The sequence below is a fragment of the Podospora bellae-mahoneyi genome, chromosome 5 (assembly GCF_035222275.1).
Source record: "Podospora bellae-mahoneyi strain CBS 112042 chromosome 5, whole genome shotgun sequence".
In the NCBI taxonomy this organism is placed as follows: domain Eukaryota; kingdom Fungi; phylum Ascomycota; class Sordariomycetes; order Sordariales; family Podosporaceae; genus Podospora; species Podospora bellae-mahoneyi.
In genome coordinates, this window is record NC_085884.1 from 3,353,174 (window position 1) to 3,372,094 (window position 18,921).

Below are 18,921 nucleotides of genomic sequence, written 5' to 3' on the forward strand. Positions count from 1 at the left end.
ATGAACAACCCTCCGCCCCCCATCCAACCGCATGCACCCCAACACCACCAACACCACAATCCCCATCCTAATCAAAACAATCCCATAACAAAAAACAACAACCCAAAAAAAAATAAAAAATAAAATTAAGAAAATAAAAAATAAAAAAAAAATATATAAAAAAAAAATCACCAACATCTCAACCTCTTCCAAAAACCCGGTCTCCCAATCCCCCCTTCAATATTATTCACCCCCCTCCTCCCCAACTCCTTCTCCCCCCCTTCCTCCTCCCCCTCCCGATCCGGCAACGGTGTCAACGGCTTCGTCATCCCCCTCTTATTATTCCCCATCTCATTCCCCCTCCCACCACCACCAAGTAACTCGTCCGCCTCCATCTCGGCCAACCTCCTCCCCTCCACCACCCTCCTAACAATCAACTCAAACGTCTCCTCAATGTTAACCTCCAACCTCGCACTAGTCTCCATAAACCCGCACCCCCTCCCCCTAGCCCACTCCAGCCCAACCTGCGCCGCCACCCTCCTCCCCTCCTTCAAATCGCACTTGTTCCCCGCCACAATCTTCACCGGCGGCACCATCTTATTCCCTTCCCCACCCAACCCCCCCAGATCCACCACCCCCGCCTTCCTCGCCCTCGCAGCGTTGTCCATTCTTGTTTCCGCTTCCATATCGATCAGATCGTTAAAGTACTCTAGCGCGTGCAGCGAGTCAAGACTGGTGATGTCGTAGACGAGGAGGAAGGCGTCCGAGGAGAGGTTGGAAGAGGCCCACATGCCCCGGTATTCTTCCTGCCCTGCCGTGTCGGTCAGGGAGAGGTGGTAGGTGACGCCGTCGATGCGGCGGGTGATGGAGTACGAGTCTTCGATTGTGGGGTCGTAGTCGTCTGTCCAGCTGCCTGGCTGGCCCGAGCGGACGAGGCGGAGGGTGATGGAGGATTTGCCGCAGCCGCCGTCGCCGCAGATGGTTATCGAGATGGGAATGGGGGGGCCATTTCGGGGGGAGGTGGTTGTTGTTGTTGTTGTTGTTGTTGCTGCTGTTGTTGGAGTCGACAGGTGGTGGTTGTTTGGTGGTGAGGTGAGGGAGGTGGTGGGGGTGTGGTTCATGTGGTGGGGGGAGCGCATTCTTTCTTTCTCTTTTTGTTGTCGTTTGTTTGTGGTTGTGATTGTGGCTTTGGTTGCGGCTGTCGGTGGTTGTTGTTGGCTTTCAAGTGTAAGCTAGCTAGCTATGTGTGGTGTCGATGGGTGGGTGTGGTGGTGGCTGGCCTTGAGTAGGATAGGGGCGTCGCCAACGGTTCTTCTTGAGAATATGGGAATTTGGGAAATGCGCAAAAGGTGGTTTTGCTGGTGCGGATGGGGCGGAGGAGGTCTTGATAATAAAGTCGATCCTGGTCTAGACGGAGTGCCCGAGCATAGGCAATTTAACAAAAGTCGTTGGCTCCCCTGTCGTCAAATGTCGGGGGCGCGTGGAGTAAAAAGGGACAACTACCGCGTAGAGCAAAGCTGGTGGGGTAGCTAGCTAACTTTATGTCAACCAAGCAGACAAGCAACCAGTTTGGCCCGGACGCGACGTCACGCGCAGAAGGTGATGGATGGATGAAAACCGTTGGCAAGGGAGGAACAGAGAAAGTGGTGAGACATGTACTGAAGTGTATCCGCCGCCTCGGGTATCGAGGGAGGGGAGTGGGAGAGAGAAAAACCGGGACGAGTATGAGAAGCGAGGGTGGTGATGTTTCTTTTTTTTTATTTTTATTTTTATTTTTATTTTTATTTTTTTCTTCTTTTTTTTCCTTTTTTTCCTTTTTTTCTTTTTTTTTTTCTTTTTTTTTTTCTTCAAACTTTCTTGTTTCTTTTTCCAATTCCCAAAGATCCCGTCAATCAAAATTGGCCCGTGCTTGATCAAACGTTACAAGGTGCGCGCAGGATTTTTCTCGGGGTGCCCTGGACAAGGTGCTCGTGCGCCAGTGTGACAGTGTGCCCGGTCTTGCAGAAAGAATTGGGAAAAGATCGGTAAGTCTAGATTTTTGTATGGCCTGAGAAATAGAAAGAGAATCGCTGAGCGGCGGTCCATCAGGAACGCAGCCAATCATCTCAGGCCCCTGTCGCGACTGTTCCTGATTCCACTTGCACCCCACTCTCTTCGACTTTCTTGACGGCGGCGTCCATCTCCAAATGAGGGGGCTTTCAGCCTTGAAAATTCGATTGGGAATTCCCCATTGATTCCAACGCTAAATATCGGCGTTCCCTTTCTTCCAAGAAAGATGGTTCAGAACATCACCATCCAACGGCCCCTAAACGCATAAACGCGTGCGCGCCGATGCTTCGGGCCTTAACTGGACCTTCCCGGCCTATAGCAAGAAACATTTCTCCCCTCCTTTTCCGGACAAGATCACCACCAACACAGCAATCATCTCCTCCCCCCGCCCCAAAATATGGCCAGCGATGAGGTCATCTTGCGACAGTTCGGCTGTTGAGCCGATGCTGACCCCAGGAAGCCCCCGTTGTCTCCGAATCCCGGATCCTCGGCTACCTTACGTACGCACGCCGCCGTGCCGGGACCGCTCCAGCATGGCCTGCGGGATGAAAGAACGTGGAATGCGGGTGGGTGGACCTCGGCGTATGCATCCGCACCAGGCTCTTCCCTGATGACTACAAAAAAAAATCAAAATCTCTCTCTCGCTCTGTATTTTCGATACCTTACTTTGACTTTGTCTGACTGAACCCCAACCCTGTACTTTGATATCGAACCACCCAGCAAAAACAAAGATGAACGGAACCAACGGGGCCAAGAAGCAGACGCTCAACAGGGCATCCGAGGTGGAACATGTGAGTTGTCTATCTACAATGTTAACGTGTCGATTGCAAAAGCTAATCATGCGCTTGTGCTGTGCAGCTCGTTGATGCTGTGAAATCCTTAATCATCCCCTTCATTCAGGCCGCCGATGATGCTGTGCCATCCAGGGCTGCCGGGGAACTGCTCCCAAACAGGAACGGTGTCGTCCGCAATGCCCTGGTCGAGTCCAAGAGACCGGAAGAGCTGGTCAAGGAATTGGCCTTGTCTCTCCCTCGAGTAGGCCGTGGCGAGGAGGGTCTCTTACAGACGATCCAAGATGTCCTCAAGCACAGCGTCAACACCTGGGACCAAGGGTTCATGGACAAGCTGTATGCCAGCACCAACCCCGTATGTTGCTGCTCCTAAAACTTTTGTTCGTCAGGCATCTGACTCGGTCACACAGGTGGGCGTCATCTCCGAGCTCGTCCTCGCCGTCCTCAACACAAATGTAAGTTGTCTCCCCCTCATCTCACCCATCATCCATCCATTCCTAACCTCCCCCCCCCCAGGTCCACGTCTACCAAGTCTCCCCAGCCCTGGCAGTAGTGGAAAAGCACACCGCCAAAACGTTCGCCTCCCTCTTCGGTTTCAACGGTCCCCGCGCCGGCGGCGTAACCTGCCAAGGCGGCTCCTCCTCCAACCTCACCTCCATAGTCATCGCCCGCAACACCCTCTACCCCGCATCCAAACTCAACGGCAACTCCGCCGCCCCCAACGGCCCCTTTGTCTTGTTCACCTCCTCCCACGGCCACTACTCGGTCGAAAAAGCCGCCGTGACCTGCGGCCTCGGCTCCTCCTCAGTCTGGACCGTCCCCGTCGACGCCAGCGGCAGGATAATCCCCTCTGAACTCCGCCGCCTGGTCCAAAAGTCCCTCGACCAAGGCCTCACCCCCTTTTACGTCAACGCCACCGCCGGCACCACCGTCTTGGGGAGCTACGACCCCTTTGAGGAAATCTCGGCCGTCTGCAAGGAGTTCAACCTCTGGATGCACATCGACGCCTCGTGGGGCGGCCCGGCCATCTTTTCCGCCGCTCACAAGCACAAGCTTGCCGGCAGTCACCTTGCCGATTCCCTGACTGTGAACCCGCACAAGATGCTCAGCTGTCCGGTCACGTGCTCGTTTCTGCTGGGGCCGGACATGTCGATTTTTCACAAAGCAAACACCCTTCCGGCGGGGTACCTCTTTCACAGCTCGACTCCGTCTGACGTGTGGGATTTGGCCGATTTGACGCTCCAGTGCGGGAGGAGGGCTGATTCGCTCAAGCTGGCGCTGGCGTGGATTTACTACGGGGCGGAGGGGTTTGGGAGGCAGATCGAGGCTGCTTTCGAGCTGGCGGCGTATTTTGCGGGGTTGCTGGAACGGAGCGGGAACTTTGTGCTGGTTAGTGAGAACCCGCCGCCGTGCTTGCAGGTTTGTTTTTATTATGCGCCTGGGGGAAGGTTGAGGGGGACGGGGGAGGGGAACACGGAGGTCACGAGGGCGATGGTGGAGAGGTTGGTGGCGAGGGGGTACATGGTTGATTACGCGCCGGATGTGAGCGAGGAGAGCAGGGGGAGCTTCTTTAGGGTGGTGGTCAATGCTCAGACGTTGAGGGGGACGGTGGAGGGGTTGGTGAAGGGGTTGGAGGCGGTGGGGAGGGAGGTGGTGCCTCAGTAGAGGGTGGGATGCGATCAGGCGAGGGGTAGATGGGTCTGGTATGTGGAGGAAAGATAAGGGGTAGATGGACGTGCTTGACAGGTCTATTTGAGGGCCTGGTAGATAGATACCTTGCAAGAGGAACCATAGCGGATTCGATGTATTGGGAAACAGGGTGGCAGATGACTGCAGACAATCATGGAGCAAACGGAGGTATGCTTGAGGGGGAGCCGCAAAGCTAACCCCTCGTTGTTCGTTACCCAACTCGCCAAATCGGTACCTCTTTTGCAGGTAAGTAGGTGCCACTTGTTTACCTTTCAAAATATCGACTCCTCGACTCCCATCTCTTGCGACTTTCATCACCCAACCTTTCTCCTCCCAACACCACGACCTTCAGCCCTTCCTGACCCACCAAGCATGATCTCAAATGGCCTCTGGTGAGACCTCCAAGCTTCCGACCGTCACTGCGAGCGCACATCGTCCCGAAAATCAGCCGCTTGACTGCCGCGTAAGTGAATGTCCATGTGTAGGGGACGACGACGAGAAAGATACTGACAAAGCAGAATTGGCAGACCTGGCACACTGGGCAGAACAACAGCAAACACCCTCTCTTCCGCGACTTTTCTCCGGCCGCTTCACTACAGCGTCTCCCACAGCAGTGCCTGTGACTTCAACAGCCCTTGCCGCTGCTCTGGTTGCATGAAGGACAACCGGCAACCCTACTGCTCACCAAGATGCAGCATTTGCCCGAGAACCGGAAGGGTATTTCCGGCCACAGTTTCACTTCCTACTGTGATCAATGCTCCGCGGGGGGGGGGAACTAAAACTGGGAAAAGCAGCGGCTCGAGAGAGAGTGGAGACAGAAACATGGCGACGACGCAGTGTTGAGCACGAAAGAGGCACAATCATGCGAATGGAGCCGGGAGAAGAAGCGTCAGTTCTCGACAGTAATAGCAAAGACATCTCCTTGATGGCCTTCAGGAGGAACTCTTGATCACAAAGGTCCGCGGGAGGCATGTGTGTGACGAGAGACGGGTTGATACCATCGACTTTAAATCATGGATATAAGATGCGATGATGATCATTGTCGGATTGGCGCGTGTGGGCGTCTTGTGGGGAAATGAACGACACTTCCATGTTGATGCATAGATGGCAGCTGGTTTGGGAGTGTCGAAGGGGTGTCTTGTAGATGTAAGAGGAAGAAGATTCGAGGTACAACCGATGGCCAAGACCTCACAGGCCAGGTTGAATGAAGGGTTCTTGCTTACAGACCATGAAGAAAATAGTAGGCACATGGATTGGAAGACAGTTAAGTTCACGACACGGCTTTTCACGAGATCAGATGGACATCGAACAGGATCCCCCAGATCTCCCCGCCAAGCCAAACCGTGATGGACGAGCGGGTCAACTCAGGTGTGTTTGCCAATCTTGGCTGTTGTATGGATATCAAGACACCAAAGTGGTGGCACGCTTTGTCGAGAGAGAACCGGACACCAGAGCTGGGGATTGGAAAAAGGTGGGGAGGAGGTGGGTGTGTGAAAAGCAAAGAGTGGACAAGATGGATATTTAATCTGTGGTTGCTTCTGGTTGGGAGGGCGGGATTTTTGCTTCATGAGGACCGGTATCCAAGAGAGTAACAGGTATGGCGACCAGAGCAGACAGTTGGGATTCTTCATGATGGAACAAAATAGAAGCTGAGCAGACTTGGACTGTGATCATCCGTCTATTTCGCGATAAAAGCAGCCGAGAGAATGACCACAACTGCAGTAGCAAAGCCGACGAATGCTGTGTGTTGTCTGAGGACTTACAAGCCCCCCACCGCGCAAACATCATCCCCCCAAAATCCCGTGTCACCCCTAACCTTCCCAAATCCCAAACCTAAAACCCATTTCCCAGCGCCAAATCCCATGCATGTCACATCATAACCCCGCCGTAGCTATATCACTTGTATCATCATCCCCCCAAACTCGTCTATTCCCCATCTGGCCATCTATTCCCTCCCCTGCTGCTCCTCAACCCACTCCCTCCACTCCTTGTAAGCCTCATACTCCAACTTCTCCTTCCGCCCCTGATACCTCACAACCCTCAAATCCACCCCCTCCCACCCCTCCTCCTTCCCCGACCACCCGGCCTTCCTCATCAAGCTGACCAACGTCTCCTCCTTTGTCCACCCCTGCTCGGTAGCCACGTCGGGCAAATACGTAGCCCCGTACCGTCTCCCCCGCTCATAAAAACTGATCCTGATCCCGTGCTTCCCCAGCTCCCAATCCATCTTATCCTTTGCATCCTCAAAGTCCGTGAGCAAGGTAACAGCAACCTGCAGCTTTGGCAGCTCCGACGACGAAATCGGATGGAACCTGCTGTCCTGCAGGGCCGAAATCAGCGCGTAAGAGGAGAGCCCTGTGGCGAGGGGTTGGGGTTCGAATGTGCCGATGCAGCCGCGGAGGATGTACCCGTGGCGGGGGTGGTTCGTGTTCCAGGTTACGAAGAGGGGGCTGCTGGAAGCGACCTCTTCTCCTTCTGGGGGCGCAGGGGAGGAGGAGAGGGATGTTGCTGGGGTTGAGGAGGTTAGGGAGAGGGAGCTCGAGGAGGAGGACGTGGACGAGGAAGATGAGGCTGCCAGCCGGCGGAGGGCGGGGGATTGTTTAACTGCTGCTTCGCTGCTGCTGCTGCTGCTGCTGCTGCTTGCCTCGGATGTTGTTGTTGCTGCTGCTGGTGTTGTTGAGGAAATGTATTCGGCCCATGATTTCTTGATTTGGTCGAGGGTCATGGGCTTGCGGCCTTGGAGCTCGGCGGCTAGGGTTTCGAAGCAGTAGAGGCAGTGTTCGACTGATGCCATTTTGGGTGGTTATTGCTTTGTTGTTGTTGTTGTTGTTTTTTTGTTTGTTTTTTGTTGGTTTGTTTCTTGTTTGTTCGTTTTTTGTTTATTTTTTGGGTATTTCTGACGGCGGTTAGAAACTGACGACGAAAAAAGAAAAAAAAAAGAAAGGAAACATATAAGTTTCCGGCCCGCCGTCAGGGCCCAAAATCAAGAAAGCTGCTGGCGAAGGCGGTGGCACATCCGGACGGTTTGCAGGAGAGGCGGGGGAATGGAGGGGGCAATCGATCCGGGGAGTGGTGGATAGAGACTAGACCAGAGAGGGGGGGCGTTGCAGTTCAACGGCTGGGAGACACACACTGCCCTGACAGGGGCGGTACTCGTAGCCGCTGGCCCCACCCATGGAATTTTGTTTCTCGGGACGACTCGGTCCAGTGTTCCCACGCGCGCGCTGAAGTTGGCCAGCTGCCGGTCGTGATCTGTTGACCTGGGAAAGTTTGGGATGAATCTAGGAACTTCTGGTTGTTTGAGCGCAAATGACGAAGGGAGAACCTTGATGTCCACCAGCGGGTCTTCTGGCAGACTCCACACTCTCTGACGCACCCCCGTCATGCACTTGGCCATGCGTCGTCAGGATGTGGTTGGAAATGCTCTTTTGCTTGTGTGTGTTTGAGTACCTGTCGCCTTTATGTCCTGTGTATGTCCTGCCTCATCACAAGACCCTTTGTCTCTCTACAGTCGGGTCCAACAAAGAGCCCATCACCTACCTCATTTCCCGAGGCGACCACAAACAATGGCCCTTGGCAGGCCAGCACGTGGTCGATCTGATGTTGAGGGGGTTGATAACAGCAGCGCCAAGTCTTGAAACAAGGGGAAAGCTCCGACACCTGTCCACCCGCTGTCTCTTGGAAACACCACGACTGCCACTTCTCCATCATCTTGCAGGTGCTTGTCATTTTGCTGAGCACCGGCGCACGCACAGGGCAGGGAGCTCTGGCACACAGACACGGAAGCCCACTCCGCCATCTGGAACGTCCCAAGCCCGGCTCGCCGTCTTCCGGCAGCTCTTCCCAGCTTCGGCGTCCCTTTTGCCAATGCAACCCCCCGAAGCGGACACACTGCCGGTTTCAACCCCTGGATCAGAAAAGCTTCATTCCCCTAGCTCCCTTTTCTACGTCGCTTTGTTTCGTGCCATTCGCAACAAGCTTAACGGCTTGACAACGAGAGGCTAACAACCGGCCCTTCCAAGAAGGTCTAGATTCAGCGCCTGGACCGGCGCTTCTAGATGTCTTGGGAGATGTGGTATCTTCTGTTGACCTGATACTCGCATCCCCAGCAGCACATCCCAAAGAGCAACTCCCGCCTTGCTTACCCCGTGTTTGCCATGAAGCCCTCGTCTCAAGTATGTACGTGTTTGGATTCGCGGGTGCGGCGCATGCTGATTAGGGGGGAGATCTGTTCACAGATCTCCTTGCGTGCCGCTTGCCCCCTTCTGAAACACACGGTTCGTCTATCAACCCATCGTGGATCCTGATCTGCCACCAAAGAAAATACAAATATCAATGCCGTTGCTCCCCTCCCCGATCCCGTGTCTTGTCCCTTTCCTCTCTCCATCCCGCTAGCTTGTTCAACCTTTTGGCCGTGTTTTATTTTCCGTCTTCTTCTTCTTCTTCTTCTTCTTCAAGTCTGCATATTTTCATCTGCTCGTCGCCGGTCGACATTTATCTTACTTCCTTTCGTCTCTCTCGACATCGACATACTCGAAAAAAACCAGTCAAGATGAAGTTCATCGCCGCCGTCCTTGCTCTGGCCACTGTTGCCTTTGCCTACCCCACCGTCAACATGAATGGTGAGTGAAGAGTCAGGAGGGGTGGTGGCAAAAATCTACAGGCAGACAGACACTGACCGACTCTTATCTAGCCCCGGTCAAGCGTCAAAACATTGTCACCGCCGATGTCTCGGCCCCGGCCATGACCGATGCCTCTGGCAACGTCGTTCCGTTTGACGCCACCAGAGTTGACCAGGCCCGCCGCAAGCTCTAAGGAGCTTCCACAACACATATAATGAACGGCTCTACTTTTACGACTCTTTTGATTGGGGGAAAACAATGGGAAACGGAACTTTGTCGGAAAGGAAGGAGACAGGAGGGGAACGGCCACAGCATCTTTATCTTTTCAGCGCTGGATAACAGGAACCTCTCTGGGCAGATTTATTTTTTGCTTTGCTTGCTTTTTGGGGTGGATGTTTTTGGGGGAAAATAAAACACATTTTTTGGCCCTTTTTTTTTGGCGGGGGCATCACTTCATTATATCCCTGACCTGAACTCCTTGCTCCGTGAACCAAAACTCATCGACAAAACTCCTGGTATCCAAAACAAACCTCCTGCCAGCATCAGCTCAACAACCCATCCCTATCCCCCTTCCCTCCTCCTTCCTGCATTCCTCCCCCTCCTCAGCAATCACCTCGGTCCTCCAACTCTGCTGCCTAGAAACATGAATCTCCGGCACAGCACAGCCATGTGCACCACCCCCGCGTTGCGCACCACGCTGCCACTTCGCCCGGTCATGCTGCTGCTCGGTGGTCGAGTTTGTTGACCATTTTTGCCTGTTTTTACAGCTACGCGACGACAATATCCAAAGCAATGATATTCGACAAAGCTCTCAAGTTCTCCAAAGTCTTGTTATCCCATTCCAATTCATAAATGAAAAACCCTCTCAAAATCCCAGCCGCGAGATGGTTGTTTGGGGGGGGGGATAGAGATAGAAAAGTCCAACCAAGTATCAGGCTGATGTTGCTGCTGCTGCTGCTGCTGCTGTGTTTTGCCCGTGGCCGTATGTTTGTTGGCTATCAGACTTATGTCGTGTCGTCGTCGGGTTCCGACGTTTGGTTCCGCATAATTCTCCCTATAATTCGCAAACAAAAAGCTTCATCCAATATATTCATCAAGAAAAAGGAAAAGAAAAAGAAGAAGAAGAAGAAGAAGAAGAAGAAGAAGAAGAAGAAGAAGAAGAAGAAGAAAAGAAAAAGAGAACCCAAAAAGACGAAGCGACTCACACACACCCGAGAGGCTGCCTCAGCTTCTGCTCAGCCCTCAATCCGCCCGCCATCTTATTTAACATCACTCACCACCCCACCACGTCCCTCGACCGACAGCTGCTGCACGTCTTTCCTTTGTTCCTCTCCAATTACACAGCTCGGCCCCTCCTTCCGAAAGCGCGTCGTCGTCCTCTGCCTACTAGCCTGAGCCTGTTTCCCCTCTCGAGCCCAACCGCTGAGGGGTTGCAGATGTCGGTCACCTCATCACCAGGTGCTGTTGTCAGTCCACAGCGCCCCCAGAAGGCTCTGAAGAAAGCAGAATCGATCTTGGCTTGCCTGGAGGCCGTTGATTGTGCTGATCGCGGTGGGGTTGGCCGCTTCGGGGTAATGTGGCTTACACTGTGGGCGGATCCGGGGGCTGTCGGGTTGGCGCGGGGGTTATTTTTGGGGTAGCACTGCGAGGGTTATGGATTGGAAAGGTATTTTGTGTATAATTATTGGAGATTTTCTACTGTTCTTCGCTGGGAGCAATGACCGAGCTTTAAGAGATCATCAAGACTGACAGACCATCCCACGGCGCGCTGGAATGGTTCCGAGATCCGGGCCGGCTCTTTTGTCCTCCCCCTACCGGGTAGCATCAGCATAATAATTCTCCCACGAAAACCAGTCAAACGTCGTCTCCAACGGCCTCTTGACACCCCTATTCTGCTGCTGCTCCTCCTCCTCCTCCTCCTCCTCTCCCGCCGTCCCATCACCAACACCAAAGTCGATATCTCCTGGAAATCCCATGGGCTGGGGCACCCAACTGAGGAACCTGTCGACATCAACACCCTCTAGGGAGAAGAAGTCTTGCTGGTCAGGCATCACCATCTCGGGGGGGTGCTGCGAGAGGTCCGGTTGGTCCTGCGGTTGGGAGAAGTCCGTCGGGTGAGTGACATCCTCCTGCAATGCAGAACTGAACGGCATACTTCCAGTTGTTTCAGCCACGTGCCTTCTCGCCAGCCTCAGGAATATCTCGGCCGTTTTTTGCAGCTTGGCCGTCAAATCTCTGAGGAGAGTGAGCAGCGGCCGCAGAGCAATGATGTACTCCACCACCGTCTCGAGCAGTCTGAGGTCGGAAGGCACTGTTTCCGCTCTGGGGTTGGTGACGATGTGCCCGAATACCACGAAGAAGGGGGTGAACGGGTAGTAGAGGAGATGCCTTGTCTCTGTCAGCTTGGATCCCGACCCTGTTGAAAGACAAATACGCACCATATAACCCCGTTGTAAACCGGATCCCACCCCGAAACCGTCATGGGCAAAATCCCAATCGCCTGCCTCGCGCTCTCCACCCTCAACCCCCGGTCCCCCGGCGAGTCCTTTGTCAGAATGATCAGCACATGCAGATACCGAAACTTGACCGTAAACTCATACAACCTCATCACCTTCTCCCTCTTCACATCAACCCCCGCTCCCGGCACCCTCCCTTGTCGTTCCCTCTCCACCCCCTCCCGAAACGTCTCATCCGTCTCCCTGAACCACTCCGCCAACCTCCCCTTCAAGACCTCCCTCTCCTCTTCCGTCCCCTCCCCCTTCCCCAAATACTCCAACACCCTCCCGCTCAGCTTGGCCAGCTCGACATTCCTCAGAAAGATATACCCCCCAAACTCGGCATCCACCCCCTCAACCCCCTTAGCCCTCCTCTGACCCGTCAAGTGCGGCCTGAAACTTCCAAACCACTCCCCCCTCGGCATCTCCACCCGCTCAACATCCACCCCCTCCCACAACCCAACCTGCGACCGTCCGAACGTCAAAGCACAACACTTTTCCATGTTGTAAATCGCCCAAAACAGGGCCAAACCCCTCTGTTTTTCCTCCTCCCCTTCCCCTTCCCCTCCCTCTGTCCCCCCTCCCTCCCATAGTCTTAAGGCTTGCGCCATACGGCATAGGTGACTGCAGAGCATCCAGCTTACGTTTGGGCTCGCCGCGAAATCTTCCCCGTGAAAGCTGAGCATGGTGAAGGCTGCGATGTTTACCTTGCTGGGGTGGAGGTATAAAGACGCGTTTTGGAGGGCTAGGCGGACGTTGTGACGCCAGTGGGGGACGGAGGAGGGGAAGAGGGTGGCGGTTATGGGGGAGGAGAGGAGGAAGTAGTTTGCGTAGATTATCCAGCCGGGGGCCACGGTGCCGGGGGAGAAGATGATGGTCGAGAGGAGGCGGGGGGAGGGGGGAGTGAAGAAGGGGGAGGCGAAGAGGGTTAGGGGGGTGAATTCTGTTGGCGTCAGTTTGGGGGGATCAGAAAAGGGGGTAAATGGGGGGGGGTCATACTGGAGATGATGAGGTTGCCGGTTTCGAGGGAGGGGATGATGTACTGTCTGTTGTCGTGGGGTCCGAGGTCGAGGGACATGTCGAGGCGGAAGGAGGTGAGGGTGTTGGATAGGTCGGTGAGGTTTTGGAGGGCGAGGTTGTGGTCGTTGTGATCGTCGTGGTCGTCGTGGCTGGGGATGATGTTTCCCAAATGTGCGTTGGCTTCGTCGAGGGAGGAGATGACGGGGGGCGTGATGGTGCATGTTGTTTTTGAGCGCGCTGATCTGTCTGTTTCGTCTGGTTGTTTTGCTGCCGGGTTTGACTCGGGCTTTGGCTCTTGGGAGCTCTTGGCCTCGGTGACAGCGAGCAGTTTTGTCACGGCGGCTGTGAGAGTCTGCAGCGTAGCCTCGATTCGGTCAAGCCGGTCAGAGAGAGAAGAGCTAACAAAGATGTTTGCTGGTTCCAGGGTTGCTGACGACGGAGCTGCCACCGGAGCTGCCACCGGGTCGGGAAACTGCCTGGCATAGTTGCATGGTCCAGGCCATGGCTTGCAGGCGGCGCATTTGGGAAGTTCGCGGGTGCATCTGTCACTGTTAGCTTCCATCTCTGTGCTTCTAGCCTAGAGAGATGCTGACTTTGTCTTCCTCTTCTTACAGCTCTCGCACTTGATGTTGTCAGTCATGCCAGCCCGAGTCCATCTCTCATCAGAGCATTTCTTACCGCATAGCGAGCAACCTTGGGCCGAGATTCCATCTCTGCACTCGAACTATCCATCACTTTTCCACCTCACACAATACTTCAGCCAACTCGAACATCGAACACGTTGTTGAAGCTGTCTTTGTTATGCCAGGACCGTTGGATGCCTTGTTGTGTAACCAAAGCGACCTGGCCAATCATATCATCACAAGTACATGCCGTTGAGAAACAACAGCAGTCGTCCCCTTGCGTTGTTGGGGAGTTGTTGAGCATGGTGATTTCTCACAGCACTTCCTTGATAAGTTGTAAAAATAAGCATAACTATCACATACGACCATAGGCAGTTGAATACACGGGATCCCGTCCGCTCTCCCCTAGTTAAGCAATTGACCGCCAGACCAGTACTCAGGTGGGTGACCACTGGGGAATCCCTGGTGTTGTATGTTTTTGAATTTTTATTCCTCTTTAATATTTTTCTGTTTCCTTTAAAATGCTGTGCAAGCATGTTTTTTGGCCTTCTTATGCTCAGAAATGCTCAACGGTGAGGTGTCGTGATTTGGCCTTTTCACTCTAAACCGCTGCGAGCGATTTATCCTGACTGAAAGTGCTCTTAAATCGGAGGGATGTCTTTGGAACCCAGGCAACTGTATTTTGACCGACCTCACGCAGCCCCTCTTTTACCTCCTGGTCTTGGCATCAGAGACAGTCTCTGTTGATCCCTAACAACCCATATCAAGTCATCTTATATTACCATGGATGCAAGTTCGCAACGGTCATGTTTCTGGCTTGATTCTGCTCCCATTTGACTACTAAGGAGAAGAACGTAATGCTATGGTATGAGATGGAGAGGAACTACAGAACAGAGCAAAAGGATGACGATGTAACCCTTCACTCAGGCTGGTCAAAGCCCCTAGATGAGGTTGACACGATCGAGATTCGGTCGACTATTATGTAGACACCCTGCCCCACAAAATGACCAGCAAAAGTAAGTTAACTAATATTATATTATATCCCATACCTCAAAAGACAACTTAGGTCATAAGCCTTTTCCCTAGAAAGGCCCATTAACTCTCTTTAAAGGCCTATCGGCTGTCTTCAAAGGCCTGTTCGCTATCTTCAGAGGCATAACGACCACCATTCTTTGAAAGCATAATTTACAATATAATATGGGTAAACCTAGTTGTGTGTGTCCACTATTTTGTGGTGAGGGTGATAGGGTCACCCCCCACAACTTGTCGCTCATAAACTCATCTCCTCAAGAGTGAAATGCATTGGACCTTTTTCCGCTTGGGCTGCATGATCCATCATTCTCAGCCACTGTCCTCCCTAGACGTGAACTCTATCTAACATGCTTTATGCTTTCCTCCAGTAACTTCCGGATGTTTTGGAGGACCTCCTGACTGGGATCAAGGACTGGCATCTCCCGCGGGGTCTCTTCCTCTCTGTAACCATATTCGTAGAGTAATTTTACACAATCGGCGTGCTTGTGTTTGTCAAGATAGCTCATTGCACTCTCGCCGTCATTGTTCCGTACGTTGACATCCGCCCCATGCTCCACCAAAAGATGCATAACCGATGACGGCCTTACTTGCATCGCAGCCAACATGAGAGCAGTGTTGCCCTCTTGATCGCTCCGCGCGTCCACATCCGCGCCGTTCTCGACCAAGAGACGCACAGTTGACAAGTGACCGCCATCTATAGCCCACATGAGAGCAGTGAAGCCGCCTTCATCTCTCGCATCGATGTCAGCGCCGCGGTCGAGCAGCTCCCTGATCCGGGCATCCTTTCCATAACTCGCCGCACTGCGGAGCCCCGTCCTGGTCAGCCACATGTTGTCGATCTTGAGCCTCCCCTTTTCGGGCTCCGCTAGGTACTTGTGATGGAGATCAACGCAGTCCATGACTGACACGCCGTTGACCGTCTTGGCCTGGGCGTCGGCGCCGCTCTCAAGCAGCATCTTGACAAAGCAGGTTCGTTTCCTCAGTATGGAAATGTGTAATGGTGTCCAACCGTCCGGGCCGCCATGGATCGGAGCCCCGGCCTGCAACAAGGCCTCCCCCGCCTCCACCTGCCCATGGTGCGCAGCTATGTGCAAGGCGGACCACCCCCCTCTGTCCGTCAAAGACACGACGGCGCCGTGCTGAATGAGCAGGTCAACGACGGCTCTGTTTCCTGATTTTACCGCTTTGAAAAGGGCTGTGCGTCCCTCGTTGGTCTTTGAGTTCACGTCAATGCCCATCTCCAAGAGCAACCGGACCGTCGACACGTGATGCTGTCCTGCGGTGTGGTCCAACGCTGAATAGTCGCTGGGGTCCCGTGACGTTAGAATGGAAGGGTTGTGTTCGATGAGGATGCGGACGACGGCGTCAAAACCCGCAGGCGCCGCTTCATCTAGCGCCGTCCAGCCGCCCATATCGCGGATCAGACTGTTTGCCCCAAGTTGGAGAAGGCGCTCTACGACGGTTGTTTGCCCTTCTCTTGCTGCATCGATCAAGGCGGTACGGCCGTTGGGTGAGTCGGTAACGTCTATCGTGGCACCTCGCTCGGCCAGCAGCTTCACAACTTTCTCGTATCCATTGAACGCTGCTGCGTGCAGCGCCGTGTGATGCTCTCCGCCTCGAGCATCAACATCCGCTCCGTGGTCAATAAGCAGTGTCGCGCACTCTTCATGGCCGTAGCAGCATGCCCCTTGCAGTGCGTAGCCGTAATCACCCGCATACTGGTTTACCTGGGCTCCTTTAGCAAGCAACATTTTGATGACATCCCGATGTCCTTTGCAGGCTGCTGCCTGCAGAGCTGTCCCGTACCGGCCGCCTACAGCATTAACATCTAGCCCTTGGGCGAGTAGCTGTCTGACTGAATCAGCCAGGCCGGCGTGGGCAGCGTAGTACAGAGCCGATGGTAGCGACTCGACGGACCGAGAGATATCGGGATTGTGAATCCACGGCGTGTCTGGATCAAAATACCTGATGTACTTTTGAGGGGTGGTGAGAAGCTCCACGCAAAGACAGTTTAGGTTGATGTGCACATCATTTTCCCCCAGAAGCTGTTGGGAGATGGTGGGAGACAGACCAAAGACTCTCAGGACCTGAGTGATAAGTTCAATGATCAACAGCGACATAATTATCAGCGTGCCAGATGACTGATCAGTCGCAGCGGCGGTGGTTGCAGCGGTGGTTGTAACATGGACATGATAGGACCAGAACTGCGCAGCATATCGGGCAAGCGGGTAGGTCTTTGGGGAATCCTCTGGGGTGTCGATTTGCTGCAGGTAGACAATACACGCTTCCGCTATGCTCTGATGTGCTGATAGTTCCGTTATATGGAAAATCTTCGCCGGCGAACCGACAATCTTGCTCCCTGTAAGGTAGTCTCGGACGGACAAGTGGGCTAGCCGCAGCTCTTTGTGCGGCTCGCCTTTTGACTTGACCAGCACCACCGAGACCAGATTGCTATGCTTGTGAATGAATCTCGTTGCATTTACTAACCGTCGTCGGGGATCGTAGTGCGGCCGCGAATTCGTCCCTTGGTCAATCGCAAACACTTCGGCTATTTCGTCGAGCTTCAGCGGCCGCTTTGAGTAACACAACCATTGCAAAATATGGCGAAACCCTTGACTCCTCGTCTCTTCGACTGTCAAGAGCTCCCTTTCGTAGATCTCTTCGAGCGTGGCGGGTAAGGACTTGAGAGCTTCATCTAGTTCTTGGATGGTATGACACCCCCATAGGACCTGAAGCTGGCAAGCAACCCATCTGAAGCTGAGGCAGGCAACAATGATCAGCTATGAAAGATACTTTTTTTTTTTTTTTTTTCTTTTTTTGGCTGGCAGCAGACTCACTTTCCGTGCGATGCTTTAATAAGGGATTCCGCAATCTTGTCTCTTTCGGGCGGATTCCAATCGCTGAACATCCCATTTTCATCCGACAGTGTTGCCAGGACATGATGTTTGACGTCCTCGCCGACACCGCTTTCAATAGATATGGTGCGGCTATCCCAGTCGCGTTTCGGAATCTCCACACCGAGCTCGGTTCGACTCGTAAGCAGAACACGGAGTTGAGGCAGCTTCCATTGGCCGACCATGATGTTGAGGAGTTTGAGAAACTCTACCTTCTCTTTGCTTTCGTCTACGGCATCGATAACAAGATAACACGGCGAGAAAAGCTCGATGATGTTACGGAGTGTTTGGCAGAGCTCTTCCACCGTCGGCTGCGTTGTTCCATTCCGGTGTCGCTTGTATAGTGTTTTGAGGGGTTGTGTTACCGAACGATTTTGCATTTGCGCCGATAGTTGCACAATGAGCGACCGGATGAGTGTGTGGTGATCTTGAGATGTCGAGGCGTCCGTAAAGTCAAAGTAAAAGTAGGCGATCCCTGAAGTCGCCTGATGCTGGCAGTAATCAATGAGGTGGTTGATTATCGTGGAGCTGGAGAGTTGTCAGTGGCCATGGTTACACTGACCGCCAGGAAATTATTAGCTACATGCCAGAGAACAGTCTTCCCACACCCCGCTGAAAGAAAATCCTAAGTCAGCTGGCCCTCGTTTAATTTGCATATAGACCGCTCCTCCTGTCGGTAACTTCTTCACTTACCTCTGCCTTGTATCCAGAGCACGGAGCGTAACGATTCCTTCCAGGTCCAAAATTCGTTTTCGTTGTTATCGACGAACCAGGCACCCGTGTCGTCCTTGCGTTTGGACGAGGCAATAAATTGTCTCTGGGACGGATTAGGCGGATCAAGCCAACGCAGTATCTCCTTGGAATCCTCTTTCTCGTAGAATTGGTCCATTGTATCCAAAATCCTATTGTTCTGGCGTCTGTTCCATATTAGTGTGGCTGAGGAGCATCACAGAACTGAGGTGACGCACATCAAAATGGAGGTTGCAGCTTGGTGAAGAATCTCGTTGGCTTTCGATACATTATCGCGCAAGTCCTTCAAGGTTTTTTCCTTGAACGGATACAGTGTCCGCTTGAATCTGGTGAGTAACTTGACGTTGTCCACCGGTGGATTGCGCCCGTTCTCGGAACCGGTGACCTGCTTGAGCTCCTCCTCGAGCGCCGTGATCCTATCACGACAAGCCTTAACTGGCCCCTCGGCCGGGGCCTCCACCTCTAGCCTACTGCCACCATCTTTGATAGCAGCGTCAAGGTTCTATCATACTAGTTAGAGAGAAAGCTCTGTGTCGCCCAGAGTAAGTACCTACCTGAAGAATTCCGGTGAGATTGTCGACCTCCTCACAAAGGAATTGGATATCTTTCTCAGCACTTTTATAGGTCTTGTAATATTCCGTTAGACCTTTGCAGACTGCCAAACCCGCCGTTACCAAGCCGGCAAGACTGGCAGCAAGACCGATGGTCTCAGCCATTGGGGTCAAGGCAGAGTAAAGTTACCTACTTGCGGGAAGGGGAAGTTCGATGGTTGGGCTGAGAACACGGCTCAGGTAGGTAGGCGGCGATGCGGGGGACTCTTGGCCCATCAAGGGCAGCAGCGGGAGACCCTCACCACAAAATAATTAGCACTCAAAAGCAGGTCAACCCCACATTATATTGTAAATCATACCTCGAACTTGCTTGTTGTGGGCCAGTTATTCGGGGGCGGTGCATTGGGAGGGGAGATCGCCTGTGCT

The 18,921-nt window shown here is 53.5% G+C and overlaps 6 protein-coding genes across 6 annotated transcripts; 2 read left to right on the forward strand and 4 right to left on the reverse strand.

The window, feature by feature from the left end:
* Positions 1 to 167: 167 nt before the first annotated feature.
* QC761_508475 (uncharacterized protein) lies at positions 168 to 1,118 on the reverse strand (the record flags this gene model as incomplete). Its single annotated transcript, XM_062880055.1, has 1 exon — positions 168 to 1,118. The coding sequence occupies one exon, from the start codon at positions 1,116 to 1,118 to the stop codon at positions 168 to 170; it is 951 nt and encodes a 316-aa protein (XP_062731375.1).
* Positions 1,119 to 2,060: 942 nt separating this feature from the next.
* On the forward strand, positions 2,061 to 4,484 carry GAD2 (Glutamate decarboxylase 2; the record flags this gene model as incomplete). The annotated part of the gene is made up of 4 exons (XM_062880056.1): positions 2,061 to 2,819; positions 2,887 to 3,174; positions 3,230 to 3,274; positions 3,336 to 4,484. The coding sequence occupies exons 1-4, from the start codon at positions 2,760 to 2,762 to the stop codon at positions 4,482 to 4,484; spliced, it is 1,542 nt and encodes a 513-aa protein (XP_062731376.1). The 5' UTR covers positions 2,061 to 2,759.
* A 1,969-nt stretch (positions 4,485 to 6,453) lies between these two features.
* On the reverse strand, positions 6,454 to 7,302 carry QC761_508490 (uncharacterized protein; the record flags this gene model as incomplete). The annotated part of the gene is made up of 1 exon (XM_062880057.1): positions 6,454 to 7,302. One exon carries the CDS (start codon positions 7,300 to 7,302, stop codon positions 6,454 to 6,456), a length of 849 nt encoding a protein of 282 aa, XP_062731377.1.
* Positions 7,303 to 9,060: 1,758 nt separating this feature from the next.
* Positions 9,061 to 9,323, forward strand: QC761_508500 (uncharacterized protein; the record flags this gene model as incomplete). The annotated part of the gene is made up of 2 exons (XM_062880058.1): positions 9,061 to 9,130; positions 9,202 to 9,323. The coding sequence occupies 2 exons, from the start codon at positions 9,061 to 9,063 to the stop codon at positions 9,321 to 9,323; spliced, it is 192 nt and encodes a 63-aa protein (XP_062731378.1).
* Positions 9,324 to 10,941: 1,618 nt separating this feature from the next.
* Positions 10,942 to 13,583, reverse strand: QC761_508520 (uncharacterized protein; the record flags this gene model as incomplete). Its single annotated transcript, XM_062880059.1, has 5 exons — positions 13,324 to 13,583; positions 13,239 to 13,267; positions 12,625 to 13,187; positions 11,569 to 12,568; positions 10,942 to 11,518 (listed from the first exon to the last, which is right to left on the reverse strand). Exons 1-5 carry the CDS (start codon positions 13,375 to 13,377, stop codon positions 10,942 to 10,944), a joined length of 2,223 nt encoding a protein of 740 aa, XP_062731379.1. The 5' UTR covers positions 13,378 to 13,583.
* A 727-nt stretch (positions 13,584 to 14,310) lies between these two features.
* QC761_508530 (uncharacterized protein) lies at positions 14,311 to 18,885 on the reverse strand. The gene is made up of 7 exons (XM_062880060.1): positions 18,855 to 18,885; positions 18,499 to 18,796; positions 18,163 to 18,446; positions 17,888 to 18,111; positions 17,782 to 17,806; positions 17,138 to 17,722; positions 14,311 to 17,057 (listed from the first exon to the last, which is right to left on the reverse strand). The coding sequence occupies exons 2-7, from the start codon at positions 18,658 to 18,660 to the stop codon at positions 14,639 to 14,641; spliced, it is 3,699 nt and encodes a 1,232-aa protein (XP_062731380.1). The 5' UTR covers positions 18,661 to 18,796; positions 18,855 to 18,885; the 3' UTR covers positions 14,311 to 14,638.
* Positions 18,886 to 18,921: the final 36 nt, after the last annotated feature.

Excerpts from the sequence above, each read along its gene's own strand:
- QC761_508530 (XM_062880060.1), bottom strand. The coding sequence starts at position 18,660 with ATGGCTGAGACCATCGGTCTTGCTGCCAGTCTTGCCGGCTTGGTAACG. Across the intron at positions 18,112-18,162 it reads GCTGCAACCTCCATTTTGAT|ACGCCAGAACAATAGGATTT; the intron begins GTGCGTCACCTC and ends AATATGGAACAG. Across the intron at positions 17,723-17,781 it reads TGTGGGAAGACTGTTCTCTG|CTCCACGATAATCAACCACC; the intron begins GCATGTAGCTAA and ends ACAACTCTCCAG.